General features: G+C 35.0%; 1 protein-coding gene across 3 annotated transcripts in view; it reads left to right on the forward strand.

Moving 5' to 3' along the window:
• BAZ1A (bromodomain adjacent to zinc finger domain 1A) overlaps nucleotides 1–20,172 on the forward strand; it is a 122,453-nt gene that overhangs the window by 11,832 nt on the left and 90,449 nt on the right. For all 3 annotated transcript variants that reach the window (XM_069082206.1, XM_069082207.1, XM_069082205.1), the window contains 3 exons: nucleotides 1,614–1,892; nucleotides 13,161–13,304; nucleotides 14,708–14,809. In XM_069082206.1, the coding sequence (XP_068938307.1) occupies nucleotides 1,614–1,892; nucleotides 13,161–13,304; nucleotides 14,708–14,809 (525 nt within the window). The remainder of the gene's footprint in view (nucleotides 1–1,613; nucleotides 1,893–13,160; nucleotides 13,305–14,707; nucleotides 14,810–20,172) is intronic.

Consider the following 20,172-nt stretch of genomic DNA (forward strand, 5'->3'; position numbering starts at 1 on the left):
ATCATAAAAGCACTTACTGGGCTGTTGAGAGGACCAGATAGGATACTATTTTAAAGTGCTTAGCATAGTTCCTGGCATGGATTATGTGCTTATTTCTCCCTTCCCCCCACCCCCTCTTTTCTGGTTCACTATGTTTTTTCTTTTCCTGTTAGAAGGAATACTATTCCTAGGGATAATCAGTGCACATTTACTACCAGGAATTAAAAACTATTTTAACTCTTTTAGATTATATTAGGAAATTTTCCTTGGTAAAGAAGATAGAGAAAATAGAAGCACCATCTGTGGGGAATGTGAACTGTTCCATATAGTAGTCTTCAGTGGAGTGGTACTGTGATTGGCATAGTGGGAGGAATGAGAAAACAGGTGTTTTGTCAGCATTTGTAAACGTTTATAATGTAAGTCTTTTTAGCTTCTGGAACAGAAGTTGTTACTTGTAAGCCTCAAAGAAGAAGCAACGTTGATTTTAATTTTAGATTTTGACTTTTTTGGGGGGAAGGTAGGGGCGTTGTGGAGGGTGAAGGAGTGGGAACAGGACTTGTGATTTCTTTGATGTTGGGAACTCTGCCTCTGCTACTCAGCAACTTGGAGTCCTTGAGCCTTGCCCCAAGAGTTCTGGGTGGTGATTGATTTCTCCAGGGACCTATAAAGCCAGTTTGTATCAAAGTCAGGACTTGAATTCAGGTCTTCTTGGGTTGAACTGTCCTGATTGATAAGGGAATAAAAATTCAGGTCTAATTGGGTTGAACTGTCCTGATTGATAAGGGAATAGATCCCAGGCATCATGCTTCATATTTCATCCATTCTGGTATCTACCTTTGACTTGATATATGATCTGACTTGATATTTACTCTGTAGCTGTCCCTCTTGCTATATACCTGGATCACACCTCTTTTTCCTCCATAGGTGTGTTAGTCCACTCAATTTTGAAACTTGATAACTTGGGGCTGATTGGTCCTGGTTGGTGAATGAATTGAGTAAGTGAAAACTTACCTAACCCACTTGTGACTAATGATGTTTCAGATGTCATTTACCCTGGGCATCTCAATATGTTAATTAACCCTCAATCTGTGCCTTCCTCTCTAGCCTCGTTTTCTTGCCCTAAATAATAGTAATAAAATCAGATCTTTGCTCCTGGAGGGATGTGATAATTGCCACTTAGGAACAGTCCTCAGACCAAAACTGCATTCTTTGGTTATCACTCTCTTTCTGTATTGTCTTCCTCCTGTTAGAATGTAAGCTCCTTGAGAAGAGAGTTAGTACCATTTTCTGGCACAGTGTCTAGTATATAATAGATGCTCCATACATACTTATTCACTTATTTCTTTCTGACTTGTTATCTCCAAGGCTAGACTCCTAGAGGATCTCAATTTTCTTTAATTTGTGATTTATAATGTTATAGCACATATGATTGAGTTCTGATTATAAATAGTTGGATTTATTGTAGATATAAACTGCAGATTTGGCGGGGGGGGGGGGGGGGGGCTGAATTGTTTAAGTTTAGACTCATCTGTCTCTAAATACTTTTGCCCTAGAGGTAGCATGATGTGTATTATTAAAATGAATCTGTTCATGGAATTCTGGGTAATTTCTTTCTTTTTTTTTTTAAATTGCAGTGATTTTTTTGAACGAACTATCCTATGTAATAGTCTTGTGTGGAGCTGTGCTGTGACTGGCAAACCTGGACTCACTTATCAGGAGGCCCTTGAATCAGAGAAAAAAGCAAGACAGAATCTTCAAAGTTTTCCAGAACCACTAGTAATTCCAGTTTTATACTTGACTACCCTTACCCATCGTTCAAGACTGCATGAAATTTGTGATGATCTCTTCATTTATGTCAAGGATCGATACTTTGTTGGAGAAATTGTTGAAGTAGTTAGGAACAATGGTGCAAGGTAAAGCATTTTGGGTGTAAATATTTCTAAATCGTATGTTCTCTCTATTCGTAACACATGCTCAGTGTTCTGGTTCGTATTTGGCCCTTAATAAATGCTTGTTTATTAATTGATTAAATTCGGTAAACTCTTGCCCACATTTTTCGGGTCAAACTTTTTCTTCATCTGTAAAGCTTATGTTACTCCATTTTGGGGAGTCTTTTTTCCTTATCTGTTTGACCAGATTCCTTATGAGACACTTAAGAATTTCATCCAAATCATATTATTTGTCTGCAAGAAAACAGGAGGATTTTGCCATTTGATCAGAAAAATATTTAGTGTCATTATATCTATAAATTTATTTAATTTTCAATTAAATTTGTCTTAATATGGTTCCTTAATAAATTTAGAAATCTTGAATTTTTATAAATACAGTGGAGAGTCATGGGGCATTTCAGTTTAAAAACTTTTTAGCAAGTTTTTTAATAGAAAATTATTTGATAAATGTAGTATTATTAGTAACTAACATTTAAATAGTCCTTTAAGATTTACAAAGCACCTTGCCATGTATTCTTATTTGATCCTCACAATAACTCTATATGAGATAGTAGCTATTATTATTATCCCTATATTATAGAATAGATGAAACTGAGGCTGATTAGATGTTAAGTGCCTTGTGTAGCTCAGTATCTGAGGCTGCATTTGAGTCTTCCTGACTCCCAGGTCCAATATTCTGTATTCACTGAATCACCTGAATGCCTCTTGCATTAGTGACTGAATTGCTTCTGTTCTAAATAGAGGTTTGCCTTCCAAAAAAGTTGCTTGGAGTCGCTGTATAGTGACTATTCAGACTTTTTCAAATTTTTTAAAGAAATTGTGAAGTATACTTATATATGAAATAAATTTAACTACAGCTTTTTTACTTAGTAACAAGCACTTACAGAGTACATGCTTTATGTATCATAATAGGTGCTAGAAGCAACTCTTGGAATTTATTTCCTGTTGAAGAATGACTGTTTTTAAAAACTTGACATTTTAGTGAAATGAATAGTTGATGAAGTTAACAATTCAGTCATGAAGCTTAAATTTTAGAATTTAGAAGGAATATCCTTTTAATTAGTAGTTTATCTGTATTTGAGGGAGAGGGGGATCTTTTTCCCGGTAATGAACTGAATTTAAATTCTAAAATGCTGGACCTTAATCTTAAAAAACTTGTAATGCTTATTTACATTATATTATTACCCTTGAACAAACTATAGTCCTTATTAGCTTTGTGTAAATTGACTCTTCATCTGGTAACACAAGCTATTACTTTATGTTCAGACAATTGGATTTTTATTTATTCATGTCTTATTACTTAGGTCCTTACAGCAGAAACTTTGATAGAATCTTTTAAAATGATGACAAGGGATCAGTAATGTAGATAGAGCTCCTGTTTAATTTTTGAGCTTTCATTCATATGAGTTAATGATGCTCATGGGGGAAGGGCATATCCAAGTTATTCTTTCCCTTGTAGCCAGTGATAGTAGTTGGACTTCAGTATTTTCCAGAAAAACTTTTATCAGTATTCCATTTTGATGACATCTAAATTATTTTGAATTTAATAACTTGATGAACTTTAGAGAATTTACTTGACCACTAGAATTTTAGTATCTTGTCTGGATATTATTTTCTAGATTTGGACTTTTTGATGAACATTTTAGAAAGTGAAAAGTTCAGAGGTTTAAAAATTTCATAACATAAATACAACTCTTTAGGAATTTATAAGAGTTTATTATAGTTCACATTTTATAGAGTCCTTTATAATTTATAGGACATTTTCTTTTATCACAGCTTTAAGTAGATTGTGTATATGTTATTCACATCAATTTATAAATGAGGGAACTAAAGTTCAAAATTTAAGTGACTTGATTAAAAATTGAATAACTTGAGATTAGTCCTTGTTTCAAAAAAGTCTTAGTTCAATAGAAGTTTAAACATGTTGGTTTTAAATGTAAATATTCTTAACATTTTTACTTTGCTTACCAAATTATTCTAGGTTTTCTTCCTTTCCATCCCCCTGTTAATTATGTAGGAAACCAGTTAGAAGTTAAAAACACACTTTATCTTATCTTATATCTATCTGTAAATCTAGATTTGTGCTAGGTGAAAAGTGACTTTGAGAACATGCTTGAGTGTACTTTGGTTTAAATGCACAATTAACTTCAGGGATGGACCCATTCTTGATCCTCTCACATTAAAAAAATGAGCCCAAGTACCTTTGAGTGCTAATTTTTACTCTGAGACTGTTTGGTCCTATTCTGAAGCAAAAGGTAGTGGAGTTATATGTGTGATTTGTTTTTGCTGGGACATCGTGCTATATATATATAGGATTATAAATAGCCTAACTGACAACTTACTTGCTTGGTAGGTGATGTATGAAAAGGAGATTGGAAATACAGCATGAGAAGGTGATCTTGAGGGACTAAGACCAGGAGATAGAGACAGAAACTCAGTTAAATTAAATAAGAATGTGAACATTGTTCAAGACTGTTACTATGTGCAGGACATTCACAAACAAGAGCATCTTGTCTGATAGTGGGGAGCCTGTATTTCAGTTTCACATGTCTCTTGATGGTAATTAAAGAATTGTCAAGCAAAGTTCTTTTGTTAGAGTTTTCTAGAAATCTAGTGAGAGTTTGGCCTTACGTTATACCTCATGAGGAGAGGAAGATGTTCTTTGGCTTCAGTGAATCAAATGCTTTTTTATAGTTAATAAAATATTGGCTTCTTTTGTTACTTCTAGTAGTGTATTTTGCAATATTATTTGCTTCAAATCCCATAACATTGCAGAACTATGAGATCCACAAAAAAAGGAGAGTTCCAGATATCCAGACTCAGTGCAGTCCACTGAGCTAGTCCTTCCAACTAGCAATGAACTGAGCCCAGAATTGATCATGAGGCAAGTGGGCTAAATTGCATTTGGAAAATTATATAGTGCTTTTGAAAATTATATAGTGCTTTTCTCTCAAAGAATGGCACCTATCTTTTAAAAAAAATACTTGCAAATTTTTTTTTCCAATGATGAAATATTTTCTTTTTTTCTTCCTCTCACCTACTCATTAGAAAGAAAGGAAGAAAGAACTCTTATATCTTAGAAGTATAGTTAAGCAAAACAAAATTTTATATTGACCATGTCATAAATGTTTCTTAGTCTAAATATTAGTCCATCATCTCTCTGTCATGAGGTGGGAAATACTCACTTGTGATGAATCACGGATATAGTTCTTATGTGTATCTTGATATCGATAGGTTGAACTGCTATATATTTTATAGTTATTTCCTGTTGCTCTGCCATCTCTGAGGCTTTTGCTTGTAGATAGATGTTTTGGAGGCATTTTCTTTAGCATTTATGTCTTGAGTGTCCCTGCCACCAGTAAAAACTAATTATGGTAGAACTTATTCTGGGGCTTCTTCTTGATTTTGGACTTGATGTTTGGGTTTGACTCTGCTGCCACACTTTTGCAGGGAAAGTCTGGGCTGGTCCTATTGCTATTTTCTTGGTATATTGAGTGTTGTACATTGTTCTAAGCCTAAAGAGACAGACTGTGAGACCTGTAAGCTTTTAGTGTTTCCAAAGTGAGCTGAACTAGGGGAAAATCTGACCCCACCCACCTAGCCTTTGGTCTCATCTCTGCTGATTTCTCATTTGGGTTTGGATCTGAGCAACAGTAGAATATTGCTGAACTCGGCCCCTGTTAGCCAGTGGGAAAGCTCTGTTGGTTCATAGTTGACAAAACTACACATTCCTCTTTAGTCTGGTAGTCTTGTCTTGGTTATTCCTCAGCTGCAGCCTGGGCTAACTGCTGAATGTGAGAGCCCCTGCTGCTACTGCTGACTTCTGAGCTTCCTGCTTTCTTATTTCTTTCTCCCTACTTGCCACCCTTGTTTAGGTCTGCCCAGAATCTGTGTGACCCAGAACTTGGTAGTGAGGGACAAAGCTACAAATTCACACTTGTGTTTAGTGGACGCTGGTATGGTTCTGAGACCTTGTAATGGTAATGGGAATTTGAAGATCTTCCCTGCCTCTTGTATTTGCAATCAAACAGGTACTTAGCACCTTGTTCCAAGTTCATGATTATGTCAAGTATTAAGACCCAGAACTTGGGAATCCCCCAGTGGGGTGGACTTGTTGATGTAACAGGAAGGGGCAGAACTGGGAGGAGCTAATACCATATATAAGGAAAAGCCCAAGCTGAGAGAGGCCAGAACTTCTGGGAGCGAGCATCTGGAGACTGGGCTGCTACTGCTGGAGAGAGAGATGAGAACTGAGGACTGAACTGAGAAATGAGAAGACAGGCGAACTGGGAGGAGGCATGGCTGTGGTGTTGGTACTTTGTCTATCTGTTTTGATGTTACCTTGTCAGATTTGTCTGCTAATAGAGGACGATGCTGTTGTTATAAGCCCTGGGACCTTGCTGCTGGTTCAGAAGCCCTGAAAGAGGATTTTCTTGTTGTATGTTTACAGAAATCCTGGAGGAAGGTCTTGCTGATGACTTCAGAGGTCCAGGGACTATACTGATGATTTGTGTTGATTCTTCAGACCTTGTTGGGTCTAGGTTGATTTCACAGGCAGAAAGTGAATTGTGAATGAATGTTATTGTGGCTTTGTTAAGCTTTGTCTTCCCAGGAACAGAAGCTGTGGAGGACTTGAGGTGGACTATACACTGTGAGCTTCGATATGGAACAGGAACTGCACAAGGAGCTGGACAAGGAACTGAGAGCTGTCTGCCTTTGAACCCAGGTGGCAGTTGGATAGAATTGGGCAGGAACTGGAACCATGGAAGCTAAAAGCCTGCTTCAAGTCAAGTTGAGAAGACTTCTCCTTGGGTATTTAATGCAAACTGAGAAAATCATGACTTACTGTGGCCTAGGGGTGGAAACTCTGAGCTTTGTATTTAGATGATTGAGTTAAGGACTTCTCCAATTAAGAAGAAAGAGGACTTTTGATTGAAAAGATTAAGACAGTATGAACTAGGAGTAGAGGACTTTGACTTTTTGTACTTGTGTCAATTAAGGAGACTCCTTAAGGATGATTGAATTAAGGACTTACTAAATGAATGTTATCTTTGTTTAAAACTATGTGGCCATTTTAGTGATAAGTTGTTATATTATTAACATTGTGAATGCTGTACTTTGATTTTCTGTGAATGTTTTGCCTTAATTTGTAACTGAATAGAGAGTTCACTATATTGTGTAATGAGAACTTTGAAAGCTGTTCACAGCAGCAGTCCTCTGGAAAGCAGCTTGTGCTTGGCTTTACAGACTGACCTTTTGCTCTAGTGTACAGATTTCCCCTGGGTGCTGCAATGCTTCTGACCTTACCCCATTCAAGTTGTTCTACAGTCCTTCTTGTCTATCTCCTTAAACTCATGTTGGTCTGGACTAATGAATCACTCTGGTTTTTTCTTCATTTCTTCATTAGGTTTTGGTCTGTTGTATTTTCTAGATCTTTTTGGAGGAGTTTCTGGATGGGATCTCACCACATTGCTTCTTACCATTCCATTATCTTGGATCTGTTCCCTAGTCCACAGATTCTTAAATTATCTCTCTTTGATCTCTTTTCCAGGTCAAATCATTTTTGCTATGAGAACACCTCATCTTTTCGAATATTTCTTGGGTTCTCTAGTTTCTATTTGGTCATTATAATTTTTCAGGAATTATTTTCTTGGGCAAGTTTTTGTACCTCTTGTTTAAACCGTTAATTGTTTCATCTCTTTCTTCAGTGGTTTTCATTTGGTTTTTAAAATCATTTAACTTGAAAAAAGAAATTCTAGCAATTCTAGTTGATGTTAAAGCCAAGCACAAGCAGCTTTGCAGAAGAATGCTACTGTGAACAGCTTTTAAGGTTCTGATTACACAGTATAATGAACCCTCTATTTATTCCATAACAAATCAGAGCAAAACATTCACAGTAAATCAAGGTACAGCATTCATAATGTTACAACTTATCACAGAAAATCAAAATACAACATTCAAACAACTTATTACTAAGATGGCCACATAGTTTTCACCACAGTGGTCACAAAGTTTTCAACAAAGAACAATCATTTAGTAACTTAAGCATTCAAGCATTCAGTCATCCTTAAGGAGGTTTGCCTTCTTAAGGGACACAAAGTACAATAGTCAAAAGTTCTCCACTCATGGGGTATACTAAGTTACAAATCAGTCACTTATTCAGTCATTAATCACTAAGTATAATCATTTAGTCAATCGATCATTCAGTCATCCTTCATCATTCACTATTCAGTCATCAGAAAATATATAGACCGTCCATCCCTAGGTCACAAGTAAATTATAATTTCTCAGTTAGTACACAGTATCCGAGTAATTCCCAGGATCCCCTTCCATGGTCCCAGCTTCTACCTGGGTTCACCAAACTGTCACCTTGGTTCAAAGGCAGACAGCTCCCAGTTCCTTGTCGATCTCTCCCTGCAGTTCCTGCTCCACGTTGGAGCTCTAGTGTCCAGTCCATCCCAAATCCTGCACAGTCTCTGTTCCTGGGAAGATGAGGCTTAACAAAGCCATCAACAGGTTCACACAATGTACCAGCATCATAATCATGCTTCCTCAGTCTTCTGCAGCTCTGGCTGGCCCTTGGAAGTCCCCAGCAACTTCTCAGCAGGTCTGGATGGCCCTTAGCTCCTGCTGGCCCTCAGAAATCCTCAGCAGCTCTGACTGGCTCTCGGAAATCCTCAGTAGCTCCGGCCCTCGGACTCATCAGAAGTTTCAGCTGGTTCCCAAAATCAAAATCACTTTATCCAGGTTCTCCAAATAAAAATCATTCTCTCCAGCCTGGGGGGGGTGTTTCCTCTTCAGTCTCCCTGGCGGCAGCAGCTTCTGCCTTCACGAAGCTTGCTCTAAGATCTAACTCTCCTTCTCTGGGGCTTTTCCTTATATACAGCATTGCCCCTCCCTGTTCACCCTCTTCTTGTTAGGTCAGTAACAGGAGACAGGAGTTCATACCTTCTTTTTCTTTAACAGAGGCTTGATAAATTACTAAGTGCTAAGTACCCATTATATATACATGTTCTTTCCTAGTAGGCGTTCCCTGTCTTGCTTTTCAGTAGGGAGATATGTTTTTTCATTATCTGTTCTCCAGGACTTTCATTGGTTTTTTCATTTTATTTAGAATTTGATTTTCTGTTTGTTACCTTTTCATTTTCGTTGTTATATCATTGTGCATATATTCTCTTGGTTTTCATTTTGCTCTGTATTGATATAAATTGTCCTATATTTCTCTAGATTCCTTAATTTTCAGTTTCTTGGTGCACAGTACTATTTTAATGCATGCACATAACCATAATTTGTTCAGCTCTTTCCTATTCTGTGGGCACCCACTCTATGAAGAATGCAGGTATGAATACAAATATATGTTAGAACATCTAGTTGGTACAAGGAATAGAATATTGGATTTGAAGCCAAGAAAAACTGAGTTCAAATCCTGTTTTAGACATTTGCTAGATGTGTGACCTATGGGTGAATCATTTAACCTCTCTTAGCCTCAACTGTATTTCTTCATCTGTAAATTGGTGATGATTACACCTACTTTATAAGATGTTCTGAGGATTCATTAAGATAACATTTTAGTGAAGCACTTTGTGAATCTTAAAGCACTATCTAACTGCTAGCTACCGTGTTTCCCCAATAATAAGACCTATCCCGAAAATAAGCCCTCCCCTTACTGTGTAAGATTCCTCTAAAATAAGCCCTCCCCAGAAAATAAGCCCTATTGAGATTGCTACTGTAGTGAAGGTGAACCCCTGCGCTACAAGCTACATTACGGTACCCTCTGTATGCACCGTTCCCCCCCCCCCCAAACGCATGCTGCTCTCCGAGCTGCATCCAATCAGAGCTGCAGCAGTGAGCGCGTCATCCTGTTCTTTATTGAATAAAGGAACATTTTTTTGTTCACATTTACCTGTTTATTAAAATTGCTGTCAATGTTCATTAAAATAAGCCCTCCCCTGAAAATAAGCCCTCTGGTGTTTTTCTGTCCAAAAAAATTAATAAGACAGTGTCTTATTATCGGGGAAACACGGTATTACTATTTTCTTACTTTCATTTCCTTGAAGTATATGCCAAGTTGTAGACTTGCGAGGTTGAAAGATATGGACAATTGAGTCACTTTTTCTTGTGTAGTTTCAAAATGCTGTCTAGAATGGATAAATCATTTTACAATTTCTTCATCAAACTGATGATTTAAATTTTAAAAAAGCAAAACAAAAACTTAATCATCGGCAACAATTTTAAAAAATAAAGTCTTAGACTAAATTCCTAATTAAGGCAGAGCCAAAGGAATTAACAAAGAGGATGGATAGACTCTGTTCTGTGTCTCTTTCCAGGGCTGCCTTCTTTTGACTCTAAAAAGATTATGAAAGGCTTGGTTTGTACATATTTAGAAAGGGAAGAGTGAATGAGTTGTGCTTAGAGTTGGGAGAGACCTTGGTTTGTGTTATGCTGCCGTAGCCTTCTTTGAGCCACAGTTGCATAATCTGTAGAATAGGTCTGTGTTTTCATTAGTATAGGGATTTTTCCCAGGTGGAGATACTCCTACCAATGAGAGTTGGTATCTTCTTGGCAATTTAGAGAGTTGTCTATGTCACTTAGAGATTAAGTGACTTGCCTGAAGATAATACACCTATTATTTCTCAGAGAAGGGCCTGGAACTCAGATCTTTCTGTCTTTGAGATCAGGTCTCTAACCACTGTACATGCTGCCTCATTCATAGAATATGGTTGATGTTATCTGTCCTTGGGCTAATGTGAGAATCAAGTGAGAATAATGTATGAAAGATAACTTTGCAAACCTTAAATCTATATGAATGTCATCTGTTGTTATTCCAAAAAAAAGCTGGTGAGGTTTTTTTTTTGTTTTTGTTTTTCATGGAAAAGTACTTTTCTGAAGAAAAATATCTTTAGTCTTTTGATTTTGTTTAAATATTTCTTGTTTCTGGAAACACTGAGTTTTAGTTGCTCCATTTAAATCTTCAGGAAAGCCTGCCATTTGTGTAAAGTTGTCCACCTTCTGTTCTGAAATGGACAAATGAAATGGACGTGACAGCAAAGCCAATTATAATTTGATGGGATTGTTTATTAATAACGGTGACTGCCTCCCCAGTAGGGAAGACAAGCATCGAATCTCCTGAAAGATGCATTTTTGTAGAATAAGGTGTTGCTAATCAACAAAATGTGGTTCCAAGGGGGTATAATGCTGTTTCTAGTGAAGCCTTGATTACCTAGCAAAGCCCTGGTTACAAACATAAACAGACCTGAATCTGGGGTATGTTTCTAGCAACACAGGTGAAAAGTTCCTTGACTATTGTGGCCTATTAGGTGGTTTCCAGGGACCCTGGTAGGGGTTCCCTTCTAGCAGGTTGCAACTGGGAGGGGGTTTTGGTGTATAATTTCTGATGGGCACTTCAGTTCTAAGGTTTTCATTGCCCCTCCGATTTCCTCCCTTCAGAACACTTAGGTACACACACACACACTCACATTCTTACTATTTCTCTCTAAGCTTGTTGGGTTTTTTTTTGATCCACTGCCTTTTATGGATCTTTGCAGAAGTATATGTGGAATAACTGGATTCCTCTAAGTGTCCATTTTAACTGGAACTGGCAGATGCTTTCAAGTTACTTGAGGACAGGAATGCTTTAATTTTTGTTTTTCCATCCCTTTAAATTATCAGTGTGTTGGACAACCTTAATCTTATATGTAAGGATACTAGAAGAGAAATGTAGATTAGATGAACAGAGTTAAATTGGTTGAAAGTATGCTATAGTAGAGTGCTGGATTGAGAATCAGAAAGACCTAGGTTCAAATGCTACTTCAGACATACCAGCTATATTCTTCTTCCCAGCTCTCCTCCCTTTCAGTTCCTTTTTTATATGTTTTCTACCTCTATTACAATTTAAACTCCTTGACTGTTCTTGTTGCTTGTGAATATATTCTATCATTTAACACAGTGCCTTACCTTGAGCTGGTCACTTAATATCCCAACCTCATATTCTTTATCTCTAAAATAAGGATCAGAATGACTGTAACATTCAAAGTATTATTCATGAAGATCGAGATTTTCTTTGTGTATGTGTGTATAGTGCTTTGTAAACATTAAAGTGAGGGGTGGCTAGGTGGTGCAGTGAGGAGAGCACCGGCTTTGGAGTCAGGAGGACCTGAGTTCAAATCTGGCCTCAGACCCTTAACACACACACACACACACACACACACACACACACACACACACACACACAAACTAGCCGTGTGATCTTGGGCAAGTCACTTAACCCCAATAGCCCTCCCCCCAAAAAAAACCCCAACATTAAAGTGTTTCCAATTGTTGATCACTGGTGGAATAACAGGATCTAAAGTTTATGAGTATTATGGTATTAATCCACATCTATGTCATATGCCTAAAAAATTTAAAAGAAAATTAAATTTCTTTGAAAGGTAAAAAGACCTCCAGTGCACAATGAAAAACAATTTCACAAAATACCATGTATAAAAATGCATATACTTAAGAAAGTTTTTCTCATACTCTTCCAAAACATTTTTTTGTCATTACCAAGGATCCCTGTTTATTATTTTATGTAAAAGTATAATTGGAGACTAAAATCGTACTTTAGGAAAATATGCAGTCCATATTTGGACACCAGTGTTGGATTAATTGGGTTAAACAGTGTCCTTTGTTTTTATGATTATGCCAGTTATTAAAGGAATGGATTTTTTTATTTGTTATTGTTATTATTTGCTTGTTGTAGTGGACCAAATGAAGACCTTTTGGGAGGGGGGGAGGTCATGTTCTTTACTAATTTAAATACAGTAAAAAGTTTAATTTGGAAGGTGGCAATAAGATTAGCTAGATTGCCTCCTGAAAACATTGAGTGTAAAAGTAATTCTTATCCTTATGAAGAATTTTAGTGATTTCCTCTTTCAAAAAAAAAAGTATTACACTTTTGTGATCCTATTTTTGGTATTCATTAAAAAGCTTGAAAGGCATCAGTATTGGCAGAGGTGTTAAAAATTTAATACTGTCATTGGTGATAGAAAGATCCATGAAAACATATCTAGATACATGTAGATAATAATTTTCAGTTTTATGTTTGTGATTATTACCTAAATTGACAATACATTTCTTTGAGTAATTAGTTGCTTCATTCACCCATCATATCTATGTAACTCAATGTCCATAAAGTCTTTCAACATTAACTAAGATAAAATGAGTTTTTGTTTAAAATACATTGTTAAATTTCAGGTTACAGTGTAAAATATTGGAAGCTATCTCTCCGTCACATTTCAATGGGATTACTAATGGACATATCAGCAGTACAGATGGAGAAACAATTATCATCAGTGATAGTGATGAATCAGAAACACACAACAGTTCACCACAAAATGGGTAAATTAAGATTTTCATTAAAATTTATATAAAGCTAAAGCAGACAAATGTTTCATTATATGAAATTGTTCTTAATTTTGGAGAAATATTTGGCATTCAAGGCAGTTAAACAATATTCTCAACAGATATATTGGTGTTCGAACTTTTTAAACTGATACTTAAATAGTAAAAAATGAACAAAATTATCAAAATAGTTTACAAGAAGAAACATTTCATGTAGAATGTTCTCTTGTTCAAAAGATAATTTATCTGATAATTTATAATTTTTCAATTATTTAATACAGTGCTTGACTAACTTGGTTTTATTTTTCCTTGTAAACTTTTTACTTATGAGTTAGCTATTTTAGTATTTTTGTGAAGTGCCTATTTTGAATATGTAGGAAAAAATAAATTTTTTATTTCATATACACAGGAAATATTTTTTTCTTTTAATAAATGAAATGCCTCATTTTTAAACACTGGCAGGATTACATATTGGATAAATCTCTTGAACCTCATTTTTCTCATGTAAAATTAGGGAACTAGACTTATTCTAAAAACTCTGTAGCTTTTTAATAGAATTCCATTAAAATTCTATAACTTTTTTTTAGCTTTAGACATTCAATAATTACATGACTCTCAAAGTTGATTGTGAGGTGATAGAGGGAGAAAAAATGTATTTATCTTGGAAACTAGGACTGTGTATTAAATTGATTTATCTCAGATTGTTCTCAGAAATTAGTCATTGTTGATAACTGAGCTTTTCTTTTGTCTATAAGAGATACATATGTATCTGTGTCTTACAGCTCACTGAGATAGGTAACTTCTATAAGATACCTATGTATATGTCTTGATGATGCTTAAGCAGTTCCTTATTGTTTACTATTAAAATTGTGAAAAACCTGGACTTTCTTAAAAGAAGGGAATGGGGAAAGGAGGTAAGCATTTATGTAGTGCCTACAATGGACCTGGCACTGTACTAAGTAAGCATTTTACCAATATGAACTCATAGTAAGCTGTTTTTTGAATATTCAAATCCTAAATATTTTTCAAATCTCAGCTAAAATCTTAACTCTTTATGTTTCCATGTGTATAGCAGCTGGAGATGGTATTTCCCTTCCAGGGTTCCTATAAGCAATTAAAAACACAAACAAAAAACCTTGTCTTTTCACTCAAACAAAATAATAAAATTCCCAAGATTAAGGGTTGTGTTTTTTCTTTCTGTTCCTTAATAGCTAGCACAATCTCTTGCAGGATTTGATGTTTTTCTGATAATTAGTGGTCAGCAAAGCAATTCTAAGGACCTTGACATGAAAATGTTTTTGAAATCAAGTGGGATAAGCTGTTTGAGATCTCTATTTTTCAAACAAATGTATTTTGAATATACTATTGATTTGTTCTTTTCTGTGGATTTTCTTTTTTAGGAAGAAAAAATCCACAATTGATCCTTTATTGTTCAAGTACAAGGTGCAGCCAATTAAAAAAGAATTATATGAACCTGTTGTGGTTAAAGCATCTCAAATAAGGTAAAACTCAGTTACCTGAAGTACAGTAAAGCTAGAATGAATATATATGTATATATAATAAAGTCAGGTGAGCTGTGATGTAGAACACATTCATAGTGTTATAATCTCTTTGAATAGTAGAATCTAAGTATAATTATTGTCTGGTTGAATTCTGTGCCCCTTTGGCTTGAATCAGTAAATGCCCCAATAAAGAAATAAGAATGGAGTCTCCTTACTTCTGTGAAATAATGCAGTGTTCAGCAAATAACTGCTAAAAATATAGTGGTCTCCATGAATATATTTCTCTCATATTTTGAAAGAAGTTGACAGTGGAAATAAGTGTCTATTAAAAATACAACTTTGAAACCTTATCAGAATGTGTCAGAGAGGTCTTTCTACCACCAGATGAGTTGGCAACCTCTTTTTAATAGAATGTTAGAATGGTAAATGAAGTGTCAGAATATGAAGTTAATGGGTACATTTTATAGTATGTGTGGTAATCTTATCTTCAGAAAGGAAAGTATTTATTTTCCTATTAATGAATCTACTACCTAGTGAATATAGGCACGTATCTTGATGTAATAGAGACTATTTAAAATTACCTGGTTTATTTTACATAAAACAATCAATTATTTATGGATGTAATTCATAGTATTAAGTATTAAATTAGGTTTATAGGTTTTTCTTTTTTAACCTATAATTCTTAGTAATTTAAGAACTGGATTGTTAAATAATCAGTATTTCAAACTGAATGACAGAATATTTAGAAACAATTATGTTACTCCCAACATTCATAGATTTCTAAAAATATTTCTAATTTTTTTTTCATTTATGAGCTGATGGCAACAGAAGGCTAAAGGTATTTAGTTTCTTTTAGAAATGAATTTTACATTGATAATATTTGTTTTTGGAAAATTTACTGACTAATTTGACCTTTTGTTTCATGGGATGGAGAAGTCTAGTAGATTCTTTGCTCTTTTTCATGGATGGCATTATATTGAGTATGTCAGGGTCTAAGACAGATCTCTGAGAAGAGATCTCTAATCAGGAAAGGAGTTTGGCCTGTCTGTAATCCACTGCACAGTGACCAGGCAAATGAAGAATGTCCATTGCTCAGATTTTAATACTTGACTTTGATTGACACCTTTTGCAGCTTTTCCAGTTGCATGTGTGTGTCTGTTTCTATGCATTGGAGTAGGGCAGGGAAGACAGTACAGATGGACAAAGAGGACAAAGGTCCAGGAGAAAAGCAAGCTACTGACTCGATGCTTCCAATTGAAGCCAATAAAAGCTTGTCTTTTCTGCGGTAACAACTGTTGTTAAATGGCATCAAGACCATTGCTTTCATAAAACCAAAAATAAATATCATATAGAGGAATAATGGAGAGGTTATGGTACAGGCAGGCTGTAACATAACAAATAAGGAACACCAAACATGAACAGAAGTAAAAGATGCCATCAAGGAATTGTATTACAGGGAGGGGAAAAAATGGGGTGTTCACATGGGATGAGCAAGGAATGATAGGGACAGTGCTTCAGAGGTAATCTCTAGATGTCAGAAAACAAGGAATGCTTCTAGCATATTGAATGCATGCCTTGTGGTGGAACTTTTGGAGGAAAAGGGATGAGTTAAATAGTATGGGAAGAAATGGAAGGATTGTAAACCTATAATATTAGAGAAAGGATAGAAAATTAGCTCTCATAACTTTAAATATGAATGGACATTCCATTAAAATGAAAGTGTGACAGATTAGATAAGAACACTTAAACAAGAATATAAACATAATAAAATGAGGAGCAGGAACAGAATTTACTATGCATCAGTTGAATCCAAAAAAACCCAAGAGATGCTAACAGACAAAGAAAAGATAAACATTCAAAATAGAAAAAGGAATAAACAAGGAAATGACATTAAACTGAAAGGAGCTATAGACAACAAACTGATTTCAGTATTCAGCTTTTATGTCCCATAGCATCTAAATTAATAAAGGAAAAATTAATAGCTTTAAGGAAACATAGACAGTAATGTAACAATGTTAGGGGACTTTAGTTTTGAATAAGTATAAAGAATCTATTTGTTTCTTAACACTACAATGAATGTTTACAGTAAATGACCATGTATCAGGGTGTGGAGATATTGCAGGTGAATATAAGAAAGCAATCAACACATATTGAAGGACCATAATCTCCCAAAATAGCCATTAGTTCAGGGAACATAAACAAAAGTTAAAGACTAAAATGGAAACTTAACTATGAGATCCTAAATAATGAATGGGTTAAAGAACAAAACACGTAAACAATAAATAGATGTGAAAAACATGATAATGATTAAACAGTATACCAGAATTTCTGAAACACAGTTAAAGTAGTCTTTGGGGGAGAAAATACAAAACTACATTAATAATAATAATATAAATATATATAACATATATAAATGAATATAAAACTACATTAATAAAATATAAAAAAGGTGATTATGAATTCAATATGTGTTTTTAAAAATTAGAAATTTAACATACATAGCTAAAATAAGTAAAGAAGAAGGAATGTTTAAAATTAGGATAGAAATAGATAAATTGGAAACTAAAGAGATAAATAAAAAAGAGCAGGAAAATAAAGGTGAACAAAGTAATATCGCAACAGCAAGAAGAAATGAAAAGAATTATCAATTATGCTATCTAAACTGAGTATACAAAAAATATAGAATACTTCTGAAAATATGAAATACCAAATAGAAATATTAATCCAGTCTCATAAAAGGAGATGAAATGAGGTGCAGAAGAACTACTAACATAAAGTTAAAAGTCAAGAAATAGGCTGCAAAAGTGAACAAAGAATAAAAAATGAACTTGACCATAAAAAAAAAAAAACCAGTATGTAAAAAGCAAAGACCAAGACACAAACTTGAAAGAAGATGGCAATGTCAAAACAGCTACAAGATGAAGATTATTACATTACTCAATTTTAGAAAATGAAATTGAACAAGCCATAGATGAGCTTCCTAAGAAAAAATCCCTAGGACCATATGAATTCAAAAGTGAATTTTACTAAATATTCGAAGAACAATGAATTCTAATATTACATAAACTATCTGGAAAAATAGACAAAGAAGTCTTACTAAATTCCTTTTCTGAGAGAAGTATGGTTTTGATACCTAAACCAGGAAGAACAAAAATTGAGCTTTCCTTAAAATAAGTAGTATCTATTTGGAAGCACCACTAAGGGTATCTGTAGTGGGGGATAAGCTAAAAGCCTTCCCAATAAGATCAGGGTTGAAATGAGGGTGCACATCATCACACTATTATTCAGTATTGTACTAGTAATTGTAGTTATAGCAGTAGGAAAAGAAAAATAGATGGAAGGAATTAGAACGAGAAAAGAAAATTATTGGGGTGGCTAGGTGGCACAGTGAGTAAAGTGCTGGCCCTGGAGTCAGGAGGACCTGAGTTCAGTTCCAACCTTAAGCACTTAACACCCACACAAAAAAAGCTAGCCGTATAACCTTTGGCAAGTTAATTAACCCCAGTTGCCCTCCAAAAGGCAAAAAAAAAGAAAATTAACGCTCTTTGCAGGTAATATGCTTAGAGAATCCTAGAGGATCAAAAAAAAAAAACAAGTAAGTTGCAAGATATAAACCTACATCAACATTCCTACATATTGACAACAAAGTCCAGCAGGGAGAGAGAGAGAAATTCCATTTAAAGTAAATGTAGACAATATAAAATGTTTGGGAGTCTTCCTGCCAAGACAAGCCCAGAAATTATCACACAAAGTTAGATATAAACAATTAGAGAAGTATGTATTATTCATAGTAGGCCAAGCCAATATACTAAAAATGACAATTCTACGTAAATTTGTTAACTCGGTGCCATACCAAACTACCAAAGAAGTATTTTATAGAGCTAGAAAAAAAGTAATAAAATTCATAAGGAAGAACAAAAAGGTCATGAGTATCAAAGGAAACAGTGGGGAAAATATGTGAAGGGAAGTCAACTAGCAGTACCAGATCTCTAAGTATATTATGATAGAGCTGTAATTATCCAAACAATCTGGAACTGCATAAGAAATAGAGTGGTGGATAGATGAAATAGATTAGGTACACAATACACAGTAGTAAATGAACATAAAACTCTAGTGTTTGATCACAAAAATCTAAGCTTTTTGGAAAAGAACTCACTATTTAACAAAAATTGCTGGGAAAATTAGAAAGCAGTTTGTCAGAAACTAGTTATAGATCAACATCTCCTACTGTATACCAAGATAAAGTCAAAATAGCTATGTGATTTAGATCTAAAGGATGATATAAGTAATTAGGGGGAACACAGAAAATGTTATCTGTCAGATCTATAGAGAAGAATTCATGACTGAACAAGAGATAGAGCATTGCGGGGCAGAATTAGATAATCTTCATTACATTAAATGTTAAAAGTTTTACATAAACAAAATCAAAGCATCCAAAATTAGAAGGAAACTGGGAAATTAGGAAAACATTTTTACAGCAGCAAGTATCTCTGATAAAAACCTCCTTCCTTAAATATATAGGGAATTAAGTCAAATTTATAAGAATAAGAGTCATTTACTAATTGATAGTCAAAAGATTTGAACAGGCAGTTTTCATTTGAAGAACTGAAATCTGTCTGTAGTTATATGAAAAAATACTCTCAATGAAATGCTGCATACTAAAACAACTCTGAGGTACCATCTCACACACACACTCGTTTGGCTAATATGAAAGAAAAGGAATATGACAAATATTGGAGGGCATGTGGGAAAATTGGGACACTAGTGCACTGTTGGTGGAGTTGTGAACTGATCCAGTCATTTTGGAGAGCAATTTTGAACTGTATCCAAAGGACAATAAAACTCAGTGTGCCCTTTGATCCAGAAATTCCACTACTATGCTTGTATCTCAAAGAGACCAAAGAAAAAGGAAAAGATCCTACATGTAGAAAAATATTTATAGGGGCAGCCAGGTAGCACAGCGAGTAAGAGCACTGGCCCCAGTGTTGGGATGACCTGGGGATCGAATCTGGGCTCAGACACTTAGCACCCATGCAGAAACACCTGGCCGTGTAACCATGTGCAAGTTACTTAACCCCAATTGCTTAGGGGCAGCCAGGTGGCTTAGCAAGTAAGAGCACTGGCTCCAGTGTTGGGATGACCTGGGGATTGAATCCGAGCTCAGATACTGATCAGATACTGATACAGAAATAACTGGCCATGTAACCTTGAGCAAGTTACTTAACCCCAATTGCTTTAAAAAAAAAAAAAGAAAAATATTTATAACAGTTCTTTTAGTAGTGACAAAGAATTGGAAATTGAAGGATTTCCTTGAGCAAGTTACTTAACCCCAATTGCTTTAAAAAAAAAAAGAAAAATATGAA

The sequence above is a fragment of the Petaurus breviceps genome, unplaced genomic scaffold, assembly GCF_028583685.1.
Source record: "Petaurus breviceps papuanus isolate PSGF00001 unplaced genomic scaffold, PetGlider_PUasm1.0 164, whole genome shotgun sequence".
NCBI lineage: Eukaryota > Metazoa > Chordata > Mammalia > Diprotodontia > Petauridae > Petaurus > Petaurus breviceps.